Source organism: Sinocyclocheilus anshuiensis, unplaced genomic scaffold, assembly GCF_001515605.1.
Source record: "Sinocyclocheilus anshuiensis isolate Anshui unplaced genomic scaffold, SAMN03320099.WGS_v1.1 scaffold1421, whole genome shotgun sequence".
NCBI classification, from domain to species: Eukaryota; Metazoa; Chordata; class Actinopteri; order Cypriniformes; family Cyprinidae; genus Sinocyclocheilus; species Sinocyclocheilus anshuiensis.
The window spans coordinates 422429-437758 of NW_015548279.1; the positions used below are offsets into that span (position 1 = coordinate 422429).

At 39.6% G+C, this 15330-nt stretch overlaps 1 protein-coding gene across 1 annotated transcript in view; it reads left to right on the top strand.

The window, feature by feature from the left end:
• Positions 1 to 12975, top strand: part of brwd1 (bromodomain and WD repeat domain containing 1) — a 35775-nt gene extending 22800 nt beyond the window's left edge. Inside the window, exons 24-42 of the mRNA XM_016443401.1 lie at positions 1077 to 1193; positions 1309 to 1416; positions 1756 to 1880; positions 1983 to 2065; positions 2190 to 2301; positions 2522 to 2583; positions 2809 to 2964; positions 4951 to 5071; positions 5748 to 5873; positions 5962 to 6031; positions 6112 to 6165; positions 6432 to 6557; positions 6701 to 6853; positions 6970 to 7139; positions 7269 to 7411; positions 8026 to 8163; positions 8314 to 8628; positions 9129 to 9266; positions 10485 to 12975. Of these exons, the coding sequence (XP_016298887.1) occupies positions 1077 to 1193; positions 1309 to 1416; positions 1756 to 1880; positions 1983 to 2065; positions 2190 to 2301; positions 2522 to 2583; positions 2809 to 2964; positions 4951 to 5071; positions 5748 to 5873; positions 5962 to 6031; positions 6112 to 6165; positions 6432 to 6557; positions 6701 to 6853; positions 6970 to 7139; positions 7269 to 7411; positions 8026 to 8163; positions 8314 to 8628; positions 9129 to 9266; positions 10485 to 11911 (3744 nt within the window). The 3' untranslated portion in view covers positions 11912 to 12975. The remainder of the gene's footprint in view (positions 1 to 1076; positions 1194 to 1308; positions 1417 to 1755; positions 1881 to 1982; positions 2066 to 2189; positions 2302 to 2521; positions 2584 to 2808; positions 2965 to 4950; positions 5072 to 5747; positions 5874 to 5961; positions 6032 to 6111; positions 6166 to 6431; positions 6558 to 6700; positions 6854 to 6969; positions 7140 to 7268; positions 7412 to 8025; positions 8164 to 8313; positions 8629 to 9128; positions 9267 to 10484) is intronic.
• The last annotated feature ends 2355 nt before the right edge of the window (positions 12976 to 15330 follow it).

Sequence of the window (15330 nt, forward strand, 5' to 3'; positions counted from 1 at the left end):
CGTGCACACTTCACAAGATCTCAACTAGATTCGACTAAGTCTGCAAGGTTTGTGAAATTAAATGTTCATTAGTCATTGACGCACAAATGCGTATTTGTGGAATGCTGACGGCAAACGAGAAAGTATTATAATATTTGCCTTTATGCCTAATGCACACAAACGATTAAAGCAATCGTTATAATACTTTTTTGTATACATTTTAATTCCTTTGTTTAACAGTTCTATCTGATTATTAGATAGACTTCTATCCGTATTAGACAGAACTGAATGACAACCGCTACAAGAGGGAGAATGTGAGCACTGTGTGCTCAGGCGCTGCTGCAGCCGTTCTCTGCGCTGTCAAAATAAAAGTCCCGCCTCGAACACATCGGCCAAACAGAAAAACTTATCGGCCGATGCCGATATTTGAAAAATGGCAGATATCGGCCGATATATCAGTCGACCACTAGTAATCTTTAACATGTTCATGAGGAAATATTTACGTCTCTTTGTTCATAATTAAAGTCACTCCTCCAGTGATTATTCCGACTGGATGGCAGATGCAGGAATAAGTTTGCGACCAACTGTGTCTCCATCGTCTCGGTGGCGTGCAAGCCGCAGGATCAGCAGCTCTGAGGAAGAGGATGAGGAAGACGAAGATGTAGCAGATGAGGAGCAAACCATAGATGAAGAGGAACAGGTGTCTTCACCCCAAAAGCACAAGAAAGCCAAAAGCAAAACACCAAAGGTGCGCAGCACAGCCATTACTGTCACTATTACAAATTCTTATATGGTCCTTTTAAAGTTTATCCCCTTGGTACTTAAGTAGCCCACCCCTCCCCGCCCGAGTTTTGGTTTCCTCAAATTCCTAGTTGTAACTCTGGAGAGACATTTTTATTATTGGCTAGCGCTTAATTTAGAATTGTATACCTTGTATAATTTATTCAGAGATCGGCATGAAAATAGCCTTGATGCTGGCATGGTGTTAAAAAGTGAATAAATAATAAGCACTTAATTTAGGCCTGTGTTGGGGAAAAAATGGTTTGGAAATGGGAGTTTAAATGCCCTTTTTTTTTTTTTTAATGTGTTGTCCTTAGCAACCAAAACCAAGACTGCCCATTAATAGAGAAATCTCGAATGAGTTCCGTCCCTCAGCATGGATTACTGACGTCATTCCCCGAAAGTCCCCCTTCGTCCCTCAAATGGGAGACGAGGTACAGAATAAGTTTTCTTTCATCTCATCTGTTTTAATGTACAGCTGATTCATGTCTTAATCAGATGAAAAGCCTTTTTAATGTTTTTTTTATTTTTTTTTATATCTGTCCACAGGTCATCTATTTTCGTCAGGGTCATGAGGCATATGTGGATGCAGTCTGCAGGACTAACCTGTACCCCATTAACCCAGACAGACAGCCATGGAAGAAGATGGAGTTAAGAGTAAGATCAAAATATTTTTTTCTGACACAGTTGATTTTATCAGATGCATCCCTTCATAAGTGCTTTGAAAAACTGATCTGATCTTAACATTATGCATGTATACATTGGTAACTAAACTAATACCAGTCATGATCTGAAATGCCTGAGCCAAAGTTTATCTTCAAAATGATCTGTACGATTACCTTCCAGAAGTGTCTCACACGATTAAGTTCCCATACACTTGTGTTTGTTGTATTTAACCTTGAACATGCTTTTAAACAATACATGCAACTCGCCTAACTTTTTATGTTTTCAGCATGTCTGGCTTTGAAAATCTCATAAATCATTTGTTTTTACCAGGACCAAGAGTTTGTAAAAATAACAGGGATCAAGTATGAAGTGTGCCCTCCAACCCTGTGCTGTCTGAAACTGACCCAGATTGACCCTGGAACAGGCAAAATTACAGACCGATCCTTTTCAATAAAGTAAGCTGGGAAGATATGAGTTGAAATTTCAATTATATTGGCAAAGATGCATCTTGGTGTAGATTAAGCAAAAGTACATGTTTTGGTGCCATTTTTTCTTAGATATCATGATATGCCGGATGTAATTGATTTTCTGGTGCTGCGTCAAAGCTACGATGAGGCACGGCACAGAGTGTGGACATCGAGTAAGTTTGGAGTCATGACCTGAGAACAGAGTCGATTGAGTTTATTTTGGTAGCCTGCATCAGAATTCAATTTGATTCATATTGAGTCATGTCTGTCCTGGTTTTCGTGCTTTGTTTTCTGTAGGTAATCGGTTTCGCTCTGTGATCGATGACGCCTGGTGGTTTGGGACCATAGTTTGTCAGGAACCATATCAGTCCGAATATCCCGACAGCCTTTTTCAGTGCTTCAAAGTCAAGTAAGCCCAAACTGAATTATTGGATGGTGTGCTCTAGTCATTTGTAGAGTTGCAAAAAGGTGGAAAATTTCCATTAAATTTAGGAAACATTCCAGAAATTTTGGAAACTTTCCAGGATTTTTTGGAATCTTCCAGGGATTTTTGGAAAGTTTCCGGAAATTTTCCACCCCTTTGCAACCCTAGTCATTTGGCAGTGTTTTTTAACTTCATGTTTTTGCAGGTGGGACAATGGGGAGACAGAAAAGCTGAGTCCATGGGATGTGGAGGCTATTCCTGAACACGGTACTTCTGACCACTCGAGCATTATCTTAAACCAGATACACGATGTATGTTTCTTGCAGTGTTTTTTTTTTTTTTTTCAGTTGAGATGAAATTTGCATATCAGCAGTCTTTGCACTAAATATTCTGAGTTTGTATGTTTACTCCATTTCTAACATAAAGGTACTTGGTCATTGTGTTTTAATTAAGCAAGTGGGTTTTTTTGGGGGGTTATTTGGGTTTCTGCAGCTGAGCAGCCGGAGTCGGAGAGTGCAGGAGTGCCAGTGACAGATGAGGAGATGATGGATATCCTGTATAAACCTCAGGAGGATGAATGGGTGGACAAGGGTCGAGACCAAGAGAGTGCACGCATCATTGCAGGCATAGAACAGCTTGTGACTGTGGGTGCGTTATCCTATATTATCTCTTTTTTTTTTTTTGGCCATTTAAGCAATTCAGATTTTGATGAACTACTTGGACTAGGGATAGTTAAAGGCACAATGTCATTTTCGCCGCTAAAGGGCGCGTATTCAAAATAAACAGAGACGAAGGCGTAGTTTGATGACGCCGTGACTGAGTGTGGAATCATGGGAGTTGTCGTCTTCATCCCCACAGCCGATGCAATCCGACGGGACTCGGGCAAAAATCATGTTCATGGAAGAGCTAATGATTTATTAACGTAGTAGAATGAAGCAGGGTGAGGCTGAAAGCCGTCGAAGCGAAACGAGGCCGCTGAACGAGCGTGACACGCGGCTCGAAAGCAGCGGAGCTTTTATTATGCCACAGTCAACCGCTTCCGCTCCTTCCGGTCGTGCGTATGTGGGGTAAAGCAGCTCTGTTTTATCATACTAGATACATTTGAACGTTCTGTTATAATGCTACTCTGTGCGGTCGTCACCGGTCTAATAAAACACACAACATATTAAAGCGTCTTTGGTGAAATCGAGGGGTTATGACGTCATTGGCAGGCGACACAATGACACTATGGACACGCTCCGTGTCACTAATTAAAATTGCTTATTTCTCTGGATTTAAACATTCTTCGAAACATTTGGGATAATGTAAGTACACAAGTCAGCAAAATATATAACACTGTTCTAGTGGTTTTTGGATATTTTAATAAAAACAAATCTTACATATTGTGCCTTTAAGCCAAAAATGAAAATCATCGTCTTTTACTTACCCTAATGGCACTGCAATCCCTTGACTCAGATGTTTGTTTGTTTTTTGTGAGTTTTAAAAGCTTCAAAAAGTTTATAAGGAGACTTGTAAAAGTAATCCATTTGAATTTAGCAGTTTGTTTTTATTATTATTTTTTTTTGGATTACGTAGACTTTCATTGTATGGACAAAATTGAAAATGAAAAATATCTTCAAATGACCTATCGGTAAGCCCCTCCCGTCAAACGCAGATGAGCCAATGGCAGTTGAGTATCAGTTGCACTCACACATCTTTAGTTTTCAGCTCCATGAAAAAACATTGGAAGATCCGAAGCTTTCATCGGTTTGATGGAGTTTATGCTACAAAAATGGAAAACCGATGTGCCTGGGGTACTTGAAAAACTGATTCCAGGTATCCTGAGAGGATGGGCAAAAGAATTTATTTTATTACATTTCCTAAACCCAAACAAAACTGAGCAAAAATGTCCCTAAGCATTCAACCCCAATCCCAATGAAGATGAAAACGATCGTTTTCTGGTTGCCATACTCTCATTAAGTTACAATTTTCATCTGCTCAAGCTGAACATTAATGTCATCTTGTGCTTCAGCAAGGTATCTCTGGCTAAAACTAGCTAGCGTTAAAGTTAGTGCGTCCATGATAATGTACAAACCTAAGTAGCGGACTGTTCTCACGTCATGCACAGTGTAAAGTCAAGTCAAAAACACATAAACGAAGGTCTACATTTCAGTGCCTCTTCATATTAAACTGGTTAAATATAAATTAATTTAATCTTACCCTGAGGTACATGAACAGTGTTGGTCCGAGATGTTGTCATTGCGATCGTAAAGACCGTAACATGAGACTTCTCCTGTTTGCATTGTGATCTGTATTTTTACATATTTATTTTGAAATATTTTATATATACCTCCATGTCATATTTAAGTCCCACGTCTTTCCGTGTCCAAAATGTATCAAAAAATATCTTGGGACAAGGTTTTCACACTGACAGCTGTCATGGTAAGACAGTAGCAACTCCGTTTGTTTGTCTGAGTGCGCAACAGTAACTAAGGGGGGCGGGGCTTACCGATAGGTCAATTGTGTTCCAAAGATCAATGATGGACTTCTGGGTTTGGAACAAGATAATGACAGAAAATATCACTTTTCTGTAAACTAACCCTTTAACTGTGACCCTCTGATGTATGAAATGTCGATTTCTGTCCTTTTCGACAGCTATTGCAGCACCTTTCTCTGGTCCGGTCGACCTCACTCAGTATCCAACATATTGTGCTATCATTGCATATCCCACCGACCTTAACACCATCAAACTGCGGCTTAAGCACAACTTCTACAGGTTTGTATCTTAATAGTTGCAGTCCACCTAAAAATAAAAATTGTCACCCTTCACTCATCCCCGTAACATTTCTAAACCCATATGAAAATCTTTGTTCCATGATGCACATAAGTAGACATTTTGAAGAATGTTCATGCTGCACTTTTCCATATAACCCATAAGACTTTCATTCATCTTCAAGAAACAAATGGTAATTTATTTTTTTAAATAAACCTGAGAGATTTCTGTCCCTCCATCAGAAATCCATACCATCAAGACTTTGACTCAGAAAGTTCATAAAGACATTGCAAAACGTAATCTAAATTAATTGAGTGGTTTAATCCAGGTCTGCTGAAGAGACACTTTATATGAACAGATTTAATTTAGGCTTTTTTCATATAAACTTTGATCAATGCACATAAATGGAGCACGTCAAATATTGTTACCTGCAACTTGATGTGCAAAAAGAAACTTTGTTGGTTTTTGCAGAAGCTTAAACATGCAAGCATGTTAACCCCATTGGACTCGCTACTGTTATGATAATTTTTTTGTACGAAAAGAGCAGTTTGATCATTCTACAATATAGCTTATGTCCCACAGAAAGAAAGTGGAATGAGAGCTTGAATGTTTTAGTGTTTCACTTCATTAGTGTATGTGTCTACTTTTGGTGCGTTTTAACATGTCTTGGGTTTTTCAGGAGACTGTCTGCATTGATCTGGGATGTAAAACACATTGAACAAAATGCCAAGACTTTTAATGAGCCCCGCAGCAAGATTGCACAGTCTGCAAAAATCATAACAAATGTTCTTCTGAAGTTCATAAGGTTGGTCTTTAGTGAAGGTCCATTTGTGATATTTATGTTTTTGTTCTGTAATTTAATCAACTTTTTTTTTTTTTCTCCCCGGCCACAGTAAACCTCACTGTACAGATATTATGGAGATCTACAATGCCGTTGAAAACATGGAGTACTCTGACGATGAGGTGAGTGTATTTGTTTCACCTGTATTTTCTTAGCCTGTATTTTCTGCAAAACATGAGATTGATTCTGATGTGGCTTTTAGGACATGGATGACATTGATGCACCTGGAACCTCTGCAGGACAAAGACTTCGCCAGGTAGTGTTAGATATTATTTATATATATATATATATATATATATATATATTGTACACTGTACTGTAATTTCAATTTTTGGGTGGAATGATAGTATATACTGCACATTGGTAGAAATGTCACCAGAGATCATGTTACACTGTTGATTATTGTACTATATACCTGCGCTTTGATTTGAAAAATTCCATCACTAAACTGAAAACGAGAAGTTTGTTCAGATGGAAAAATTAATATGTTTAAGATGCTGTTTTGTGTGTTGATTTTGTCAGCCATCACTGGAGGTTGTGCAGGACAGGGATGCGTGGAAGGACCACTGCAAACGTTTGCTGGACTACATGTTTGAGTGTGAGGATTCAGAGCCGTTCCGGGATCCTGTAGATCAGAGAGAATATCCTGTGAGTCCAAAAAAACAATCAATGGAATAATGTTAGGGAAGTGGTTATCTGTCTTAATCTGGAGATGTGGATCTGATTTAAAGGTGGGATCAAGCATTGTCAGTAGATGCAGGACGTTAAATGTCTCCTCTTTGTGTCTCCAGGATTACTGTAATATTATCGACACCCCTATGGACCTTGGAACAGTGCGGCAAACTCTTGAAGAAGAGCGCTATGAAAATCCCATAGACCTCTGCAAGGACACCAGGCTTATTTTTGCCAATGCTAAAGCCTACACGCCAAACAAACGGTCAAAGGTAATGCATTAATGTCTTGGATAATCTTGTCTTTTTCTGCCTTTTCTTCTTTCTGCTTGCATTTTTGCTTAATTCTTGAAGACACGTTGATGTTCTTGCACTATTTGATTTGACAGATTTACAGTATGACTTTGCGACTGTCAGCGTTTTTCGAGGAGAGTATACAAAAAATCCTTTCAGACTATAAGACTGCCATCAAAAGTAGCTTAAAGCTGCGACGCAGTCAAAGATTCAGGAAGAAATTACAGCATCAGGAGTCGGCTCCTTCCAGCCAAGGATCCTCACGGTAAGCGGATCCCCCTGCCATGTTTATGCTGCTGTCTCTTATCGTTTATCTAACCTTTTTTTTCTTCTTGTGAATAGTTTGCATTCAGAAAACAAACCTGTCTCTTTTTTCCCCCCCTCTTGACCCTAGTCAAAAGAGGGCTACTATAAAAACTCAGGAAAACACAGAACAGTCTACAGCCAAATCTACCTTAGCCAAAGTGTCTGGACCAGAGCGCCGCAGAGTCAATGAAGCCAAGGATACCTTCAGACGGAGTTGCTCATCTTCATGCGGTAAGACAGACAACTCGTAAACATTTTTTTTGTTTCTGGTCTTAAAATATAAGGCACTCTGTTGCAGCAACACCTGTGTACAGGTCAGTTAAATTGAAAACGAACATTTAAATCAACTTATTTTTAAGTGAACTGTCCATTCACATGAAGATGGTCTAAAACTATTTCAGCTGCTTTATTTGGAATTTATAAAAAAAAAATAAAAAATACACAAAAAGCATTAAAATGAGCAGACATGAGACTGCATTATTCACTGAGAGTTTTCCTCTCCCAATGAGTTGTAAACTCTACAACCACTCAAAATCCAGATCAGTACAAGTTGTGAATGAATCATTCAGCCTGGTTTTATGAACTGGATCCACTACCTCCACCAGTGGTTGTTCCTGTTGATTGCACAGTGCTTTAATGGGCACCATTCTTTAGAAACCCACCAGGTGGAGCCGTTTATCCATTGACCAGATATTATAGACAATAATTATGTAGAAAATACTGGTAAAACTGATTCTAGGTAAATCTGTAGTTGTAGTGTAAACTATTCCTTTTTATTACATGGGACTTTCAGAAACTCTAGAATTACCGTCAGCTGCTAAAAACAGTTTGTGCTTTTAATATAGGGTCTGACCATGACAGCAAACAATCTCTGAGTCAGTCGGAAGAGGATGAGGAACCTTCATCCTCATCTCGTGTCTGCAGACGAGAGACTAGAGCCACAAGAAGAGCTGCACAGAATAATAGAGCAAAACGCAGACATGGTGGGATCCTTTAGACAAACTGTTAAATCCTTGTGTGTGTCATTGTGTGCAGTTGAGTAGAAATGTAAAGCACTTTCAGCTAGTGGAAAATGACACATACTTATTTTGACAATAACGAATCACCTTTAAAATTTGCCTTATGTATCTTAGAGGGCCATGCCAAGATGAATGGGCACAGCAGGTCACACGCGCGTCAGAGACCACGACCCTGCAGCGATTCTGACCAAGAGCCTTCGCAAGGCTCTGACGCCTCAGAGAACGAGTCATCATCATCTGTCAGTCGCCGGCCAAGGGCCCGCAAGACCGCCATGGCAGCAGTTAATAAGATGAAACTCATGGATATCCTGGAAGACGATGAAGGCTCAGATGAGGAGGGCCGTGGAGGCAGCACCCGACCTGCGACCCGTGCTAGCAAACGCTCTGCTGTAATTCAGAGCAGTTCTGATTCAGAAGAGGAGGAAGACGGTATAAACATCTACACAGCTTAAGGTCCTTGCACACTGACTCCGAAATTTTCGTATGCGTTTTTTCTTTTTCATATTCGTCATCCTTTCCTATCAAAATGCTTGCTACGGATGCGAAAACGCAGAAAATCGAACCTGATCCAAATTTTTTATGACAGACGAAAGTTTCGGAGGCAGTGTGTAAACATGATTGACACAACGTGAGGTTGTATTTATTTTTTAACATGCGGAAATTTCGGACTCCGTGTGCAATGACCTTTACATTGAAATTGTGTAAAAGGGGGAAAAATATCTAATGTAACTTAAATGCACATTCCCTCATTTTATTGTTAATGTTTTTCTCACAGAGTCAAATGAAAGTGGTATTTATTTTTTAACGTGCGGAAATTTCGGACGCCGTGTGCAGTGACCTTTACATTGAAATTGTGTAAAAGGGGGAAAAATATCTAATGTAACTTAAATGCACATTCCCTCCTTTTATTGTTAATGTTTTTCTCACAGAGTCAAATGAAAGTGACGTTTCAGCCAGTGAAGAAGAGAAAAGTGATGGCAGCGCAGACAGTGATTCATCTTCTCAAAGCAAAGCGGAGAGTAGAACTGCTGGGCGCAGACCATCTAGAAGATCAGCAGAAAAAGAGGGTGCGTTTGGTAGATCCCTTGAGCTCTATAATCGGCATGAAATCCAGATTTTATTCATCTGCACATTCTTGGTTTTGCACAATTTATCAAGCATTCTATTACAAAGAAAGTCTGTCATCTTAATGATAATAACCCATTAAAGGGTTCGTTCACCCAAAAATGAATATTAGCCTGTGTTTTACTCACCCTCGAGGCATCCTAGATGTATATGACTTTCTTCTTTCAGACTAATCATATCGGAGTTATATAAAAAATTGTCCTGGCTATTCCAAGCGTTATCATTGCAGTGGGCGGGTGTTTCTGTTGAACAGTCCAAAAGTAATCAAATTAAGCGCACATTTATAATAAAACGTGCCTCACAGGGCTCCGGGGCTTGAATAAAGGCCTCCTGTAGCGAATCCATGCGTTTTTGTAAGAAAAATATCCATGTTTCAAACATAATAAACACTTTTCTCTCACTTCAGCTGACTGTTGTATGTGGAAACTCTTCTGGCGGATGACGTAGGACGTATGCGTTGCGCGCACATCTGAGATATGCTAGAGTTTGTTTACAGGAGCAAAGGAAGCAAAGTTTCCTTACTTTAGGAAAGGAAAACCAGTCTCCTATTGGCTTATATCGACATTTTTCTTTACAATTCCTCGGTTTGTACTTCTAATTCGTGACCGGCATTTTGTTCTCTCTCCGCGTTCGTCACTAATCACGCAACGCCGACATCCTACGTCATCCGCCGGAACGACTTCCTCGTACCACAGTTAGATGAAGTGAGAGAGAAGTGTTTATTACGTTTGAGATGTGGATATTTTTCTTACAAAAACACATGGATTCGCTACAGGAGGCCTTCATTCACCCCCTGGAGCCGTGTGTTTTATTAGGGATGTGCGCGCTTTATTTTACGTCTTTTGGACTGTTGAACAAAAACACCCGCCCACTGCACGCTTGGAAGAGGCAGGACAATTTTTAATATAACTGATTGGATTCGTCTGAAAGAAAGTCATATACACCTAGGATGCCTCGAGGGTGTGTAAAACACAGGCTAATTTTTCATTTTTGGGTGAACTAACCCTTTAAAAACATGCTCAGCTTGTTCAGGCTCAAATAAAAATGGACTGATTGCTAGGACAAAAGTTTAACCTCAAATGAAGTATGGGCCTTTAACATTAAGCATTAATGGGTCACTGACACTAAAGAAAGGTGCATTTCTGTATTTCTATTTTTAGAAATGTCTCCTTTCATTAATGGACACAGCACCAAACGGCAACGAGTGGAAAGTGAGGACAACACAGATGATGGGGAGAGTCAGAATGAAAGTGTGAACGGGGAGTCAGACGAGGATCTCGTTGTAAGGCGGAAGTCCACCAGGAAGACTGCAAAAGCCGCTGTCACTAAAATAAAAAAATTGAATGACACTGATGCTGAAGAAGAGAATTGCTCCAGAGACCGACGTCAGAAAAATCGGCCAAGCAAGCAGGATTCTGAAAGGAGTTCTGATGAGGATGTTGAGGTGCCCAAAACTCTAAAGCACCCTTATCAAAACGGAAGGAAGGTGGATGCAAAAGAGCTGAAGAGGAGTAAAGCACCATCAGAAAGCCAAGAACAAGCTTCTGCCACAAAACGGCAAGTTACCCGCAAAAAAAACTCAACCACAGATGCATTAACATCAACCACCCAGGACTCAGAGGAGCTCAGTGATGTTTCAGAAAAATCTGTTGCTCGCATGAAGAGAATTAAATCAGAAGACGAAGAAACTCAAAGTGATGGTGAAGAAAGAAGGTCGCTCAGAAACCGAAAGTGTGCGTCCAACGCTCGCAGAAAGAAGCTTGAGGCAATGTCGGATGCCTCCAGTTCGCAAAGTGAAGAGGAGGTAGGCCGAAGACAGAGGAAAAAGGAGGATACTTCCTCTGATGAATGGCAAAAGAGCGACGCATCGGAGGAGGACAAGAAGGCACATCCGAGGAGGAAGCCTTGCCTTAAAGTTGCATCCAAAGGAATCTCTCTTAGAACTCTTCCCAAGAAGAGCTACATTATGGAGGACTCAGATGAAGAATTCAGTCCAGAGATGGAGATGCATTCGAAGAATGGAAAGAGCAAGGAGCGGGCCAACTGCAGGGCAAGAAAACCACCAGGCGGTAACTCCAAAAGAAAACGTGGTGGCTCCTCAGAGTCTGAAGACGCAGACAACAAAAGTAGTAGGACCAGTGATGAAAACGAGGGCATGACACCTCAAAGAAAGCATGCGAACCGCTACAAGCGCTTGAGGGGCTCGACGGACTCTGAGAGTGACTCCAAAACTAGGTGCAAATCAGAGAATGATCGGGAGCGATGGTCTCAGGAGAAGCTTCCCAAGGCGACCCGGCAACGACGGAAGCAAAGCGAAAGCGACGAAGGAAGCAACGAGGATGATGATGGAAGCGACTCTGAGAGCAAAGAGTCTGGTGAGTCTGAATCAGATGCCAGCTCAGGTTCACGGAGCAGTCCGAAGAGAAAGCTAAGAGACCGTGGCCGAGGAACCGCACGCTCCAGGAAACATCAGAGGGATGTTTCCGATGAGGATAGCGACGTGTCGTATGGGAAACCTCGACGGGCCACGCGCATCCGGACCAGAAACAGAGGCAAACGGACTGTGAATTATCAAGACAGCGAATGAAGGATTTGGGCGGTTGAGCCATGCAAGAGACACTAACTGGAGACCTTGAAGACACACTTGATTGTCCCAACAAAAAAAACAATGGTAGTAGCACTGGAGTCCTCAATATACTGTGAATCAGTTTCATTCAGGGATATTTATGTTTTCTATGAAAAAAATGAATTATAAATAAGATGTATTTGATCTACTGGTTTGGCTATTCAAACCAGCCCAACTCTGTGATTCGGCCAACAGGAAAGACTGCATAGAGAAGCATTGTTGCTTGGGTGCTATCCTAATATACCTCCTGTTTAATCGAGCATATTTGCTGGCTTGCACTAAAAGGCACACTGTAATGAGGTATTTTATACACTAGTTCTGCATTAGAAACTCAGGGGTCAACTACGTTTACCATATTCTCAAACTTAACTTTAGCTTTAGGATTCTAGTGTCATATTTTCGACATGAGCATTTAGGTCCAAAAACACTTTATGAAAACGAACAAGTCGTCTTTGACAAACTAATTCTGTATTTCCGCTGTTAAAGGGATCGTTGAGCCAAAATGTACAAATGGTTTTCTTCCTGTCATCTGTCACCTTTTGGTTCCTCTTTTTTTTCTTTGACCATATTTCCAGGTTTGTCGAGATTTTCAGTCGGTTTGTAGCAAAGCATTGTATATTTAAATTCCTTTGTCAAGCATTACTTTTTTTTTCTTTTTGTATTCAAATGAGATTAATTGCCATGCCATGAACTATGAACTGGTACCTATTTGCTAAGTACAGTAAATCAAATGAGTACTTCCAGCAGAGTACTGTGATTTCTCATATTGGGAAGACGGTTTAGTGATCTGTGTTGCAAACTTTCAGTATTAATTCCTTTTCAGACTTAACTTATGAACAGCAATTAACTTTTGTATGCAGTCTTTGAATTGTGCATCGCCGTTTATGTAATGCAGTTGTTATTTGGCATTTTGCTTGATGTCTTTTTCATATGAGCTTCTTTAATACAAGGATGATAAGCCTGTTGGCCGCTTAAGTGTGAGAGGGATGGCTTCCTATGAATAAAGTACTCTTTCACGTTGAAAATGGAATTTGTTTTGCTTAACTCGTTTGCTTGAGAAATAAGCTGATATGAAAGACAAATCTCACATTTCGTTTACAAGTTATAACTGATCATGATTACATGTACAGTGTTTTTTTTTTTTTTTTACTACTTACTAAATGTAAGTGCCTAAATGTAATTTGATTTGCAAATTTTCCAGGTGCGAGCATGTGGCAGATGCATGTGAATCAATGATGCTGCAAACATAAGTCTAAGATCTTAAAGGTTCTAAAAGTACTTTTAAAAGTGTACTTTGCAAATATGTAAAAGTACCTTTATACACATGCAACCTGAAGGTCAGACCAATTATTCATGGATATGATTAGGATCCAAGATGAGGGGAAAAATCTGACAAATTTTAATTTAAAGCTGTAGTTCGTAAGTTTTGCCTCTTTGTCGCCATCTCTGTTTGAAACCTGCAAATGCAGTTTTTGCGGAATTATTTAAAAAAAAAATTTTTTTTTACGTGGGTTGTGCACCGGCATGGCTCCTCAGCGCGGATGAATGCGTGGATATTTACTGTACTTCGGAATCACAGAGACTGTGTTCCAAATGGCATACTTGCTTACTGCTTACATGCCCAGTACACAGTGCATACTGCCTACTATTTTTTAAAGAATAGTTTGTGTTTTATACTTTAATCAATTGTAAGTACAATTGTGGGCAACTGTTTAACTGTTGGAAATAAAAAAAAAATCGTTGGCAAAGGCTATTACACAAACTGTGCAGTTACTCCAGTGGTGCAGATGGTAAAACGCGTGTAATCCACCTTTTGACGCGATCAACCCGGGTTCGAATCTGCCTTACGGCGAACTTTTTTTCTCCCTTTTCAAATTTCAAATCACATCAGAAAATTTTTAAAAAGGAAATAATCAAAAAGTTGAAAAAGTATCGGGTAGGGTTAGGGAAGGTGTAGGGAGGGCTTTGGTCCCAATAAGGTGGCATCCATTTAATAATTTTAATTAAAATTTAAATTTACACTCAATAAGTTGAAGTGTAAAATAAATAAATGTTTATTGTCCCCCCCAACTGTTAGATGAAAATTACGCCCCTGCTCTGGAGCACAAAACCAGTCATAGTGTCAATTTTTCAAAATTGAGATTTATACATCATCTGAAAGATGAATAAATCAGCTTTCCATTGATGTATGGTTTGTTATGATAGGACAAAATTTGGCTGAGATACAACTATTTGAAAATCTGGAATCTGAGGGTGCAAAAAAATCTAAATATTGAGAAAATCGTCTTTAAAGTTGTCCAAATTAAGTTCTTAGCAATGCATATTACTAATCAAAAATTAAGTTTTGATATATTTACGGTAGGAAATTTACAAAATATCTTCATGGAACATGATCTTTACTTAATATCCTAATGATTTTTGGCATAAAAGAAAAATCTATAATTTTGACCCATACAATGTATTGTTGGCTATTGCTACAAATATACCCCAGCGACTTAAGACTGCTTTTGTGCTCCAGGGTCACATTATATTACTGCATTATTATTATTATTTAATATCTTTGAAACAATCAGTATGGCCTACTGTATAAAGCGCTATAGAAATAAAGGTGACGTCATTTGACTTGGGGGGGAAATATCATTATGAAATAAATGTTTTTCTCTAAAACACATTGGCCACAATTAATGGTACCCTTTTATTCGATACTTTTTGAAACCTTTATTTGCCAAAATAACAGCTCTGAATTTTCTCCTATAATGCCTGATGAGAGATCAGAGACCATTCCTTCATCCAGAATCTCTCCTTCAGATTCCCTGCTGGTGCTTCTCCTCTTCAGTTCACCACACACCTGTTCTATGGGTTCGGGTCAGAGGACTGGGATGGCCAGGGCAGGAGCTTGGTTTTGTGCCCAGTGATTTGGAAGTTTGTTTTTAGATTATTGTCCGGTTGGAAGATCCAAACATAGCCCATTATAAGATTTCTAACAGAGATTTAATACACTTTTTGATTTTTTTATCTGTTGGTGCCATGTATCTAAACAAGATGTCCAGGACCTCCAGCAGAAATATAGGCCCACACAACATTAAAGATCCAGCAGTATATTTCATTGTTCACATGGGGTACTTTTTATCCCTGTGTGCACCTAACCCATCTTGAGTGTTTGCTGCTAAAAAGCTATTTTTTTTTTAGTTTCATCTGACCATAGAAGCCAGTCCCATTTGAAGTTCCAGTCGTGTCTGACAACAGAATATGCTGGGGATTGTTTTTGGATGAGCTAGGAGAATTGTTCTTGAAACCCTCCCAAACAACATGTGCTGATGTAGGTGCTGTTTGATCATTTTTTGAAGCTTTTCTGATCCTCCAGCTGTGGCTCTTGCTAG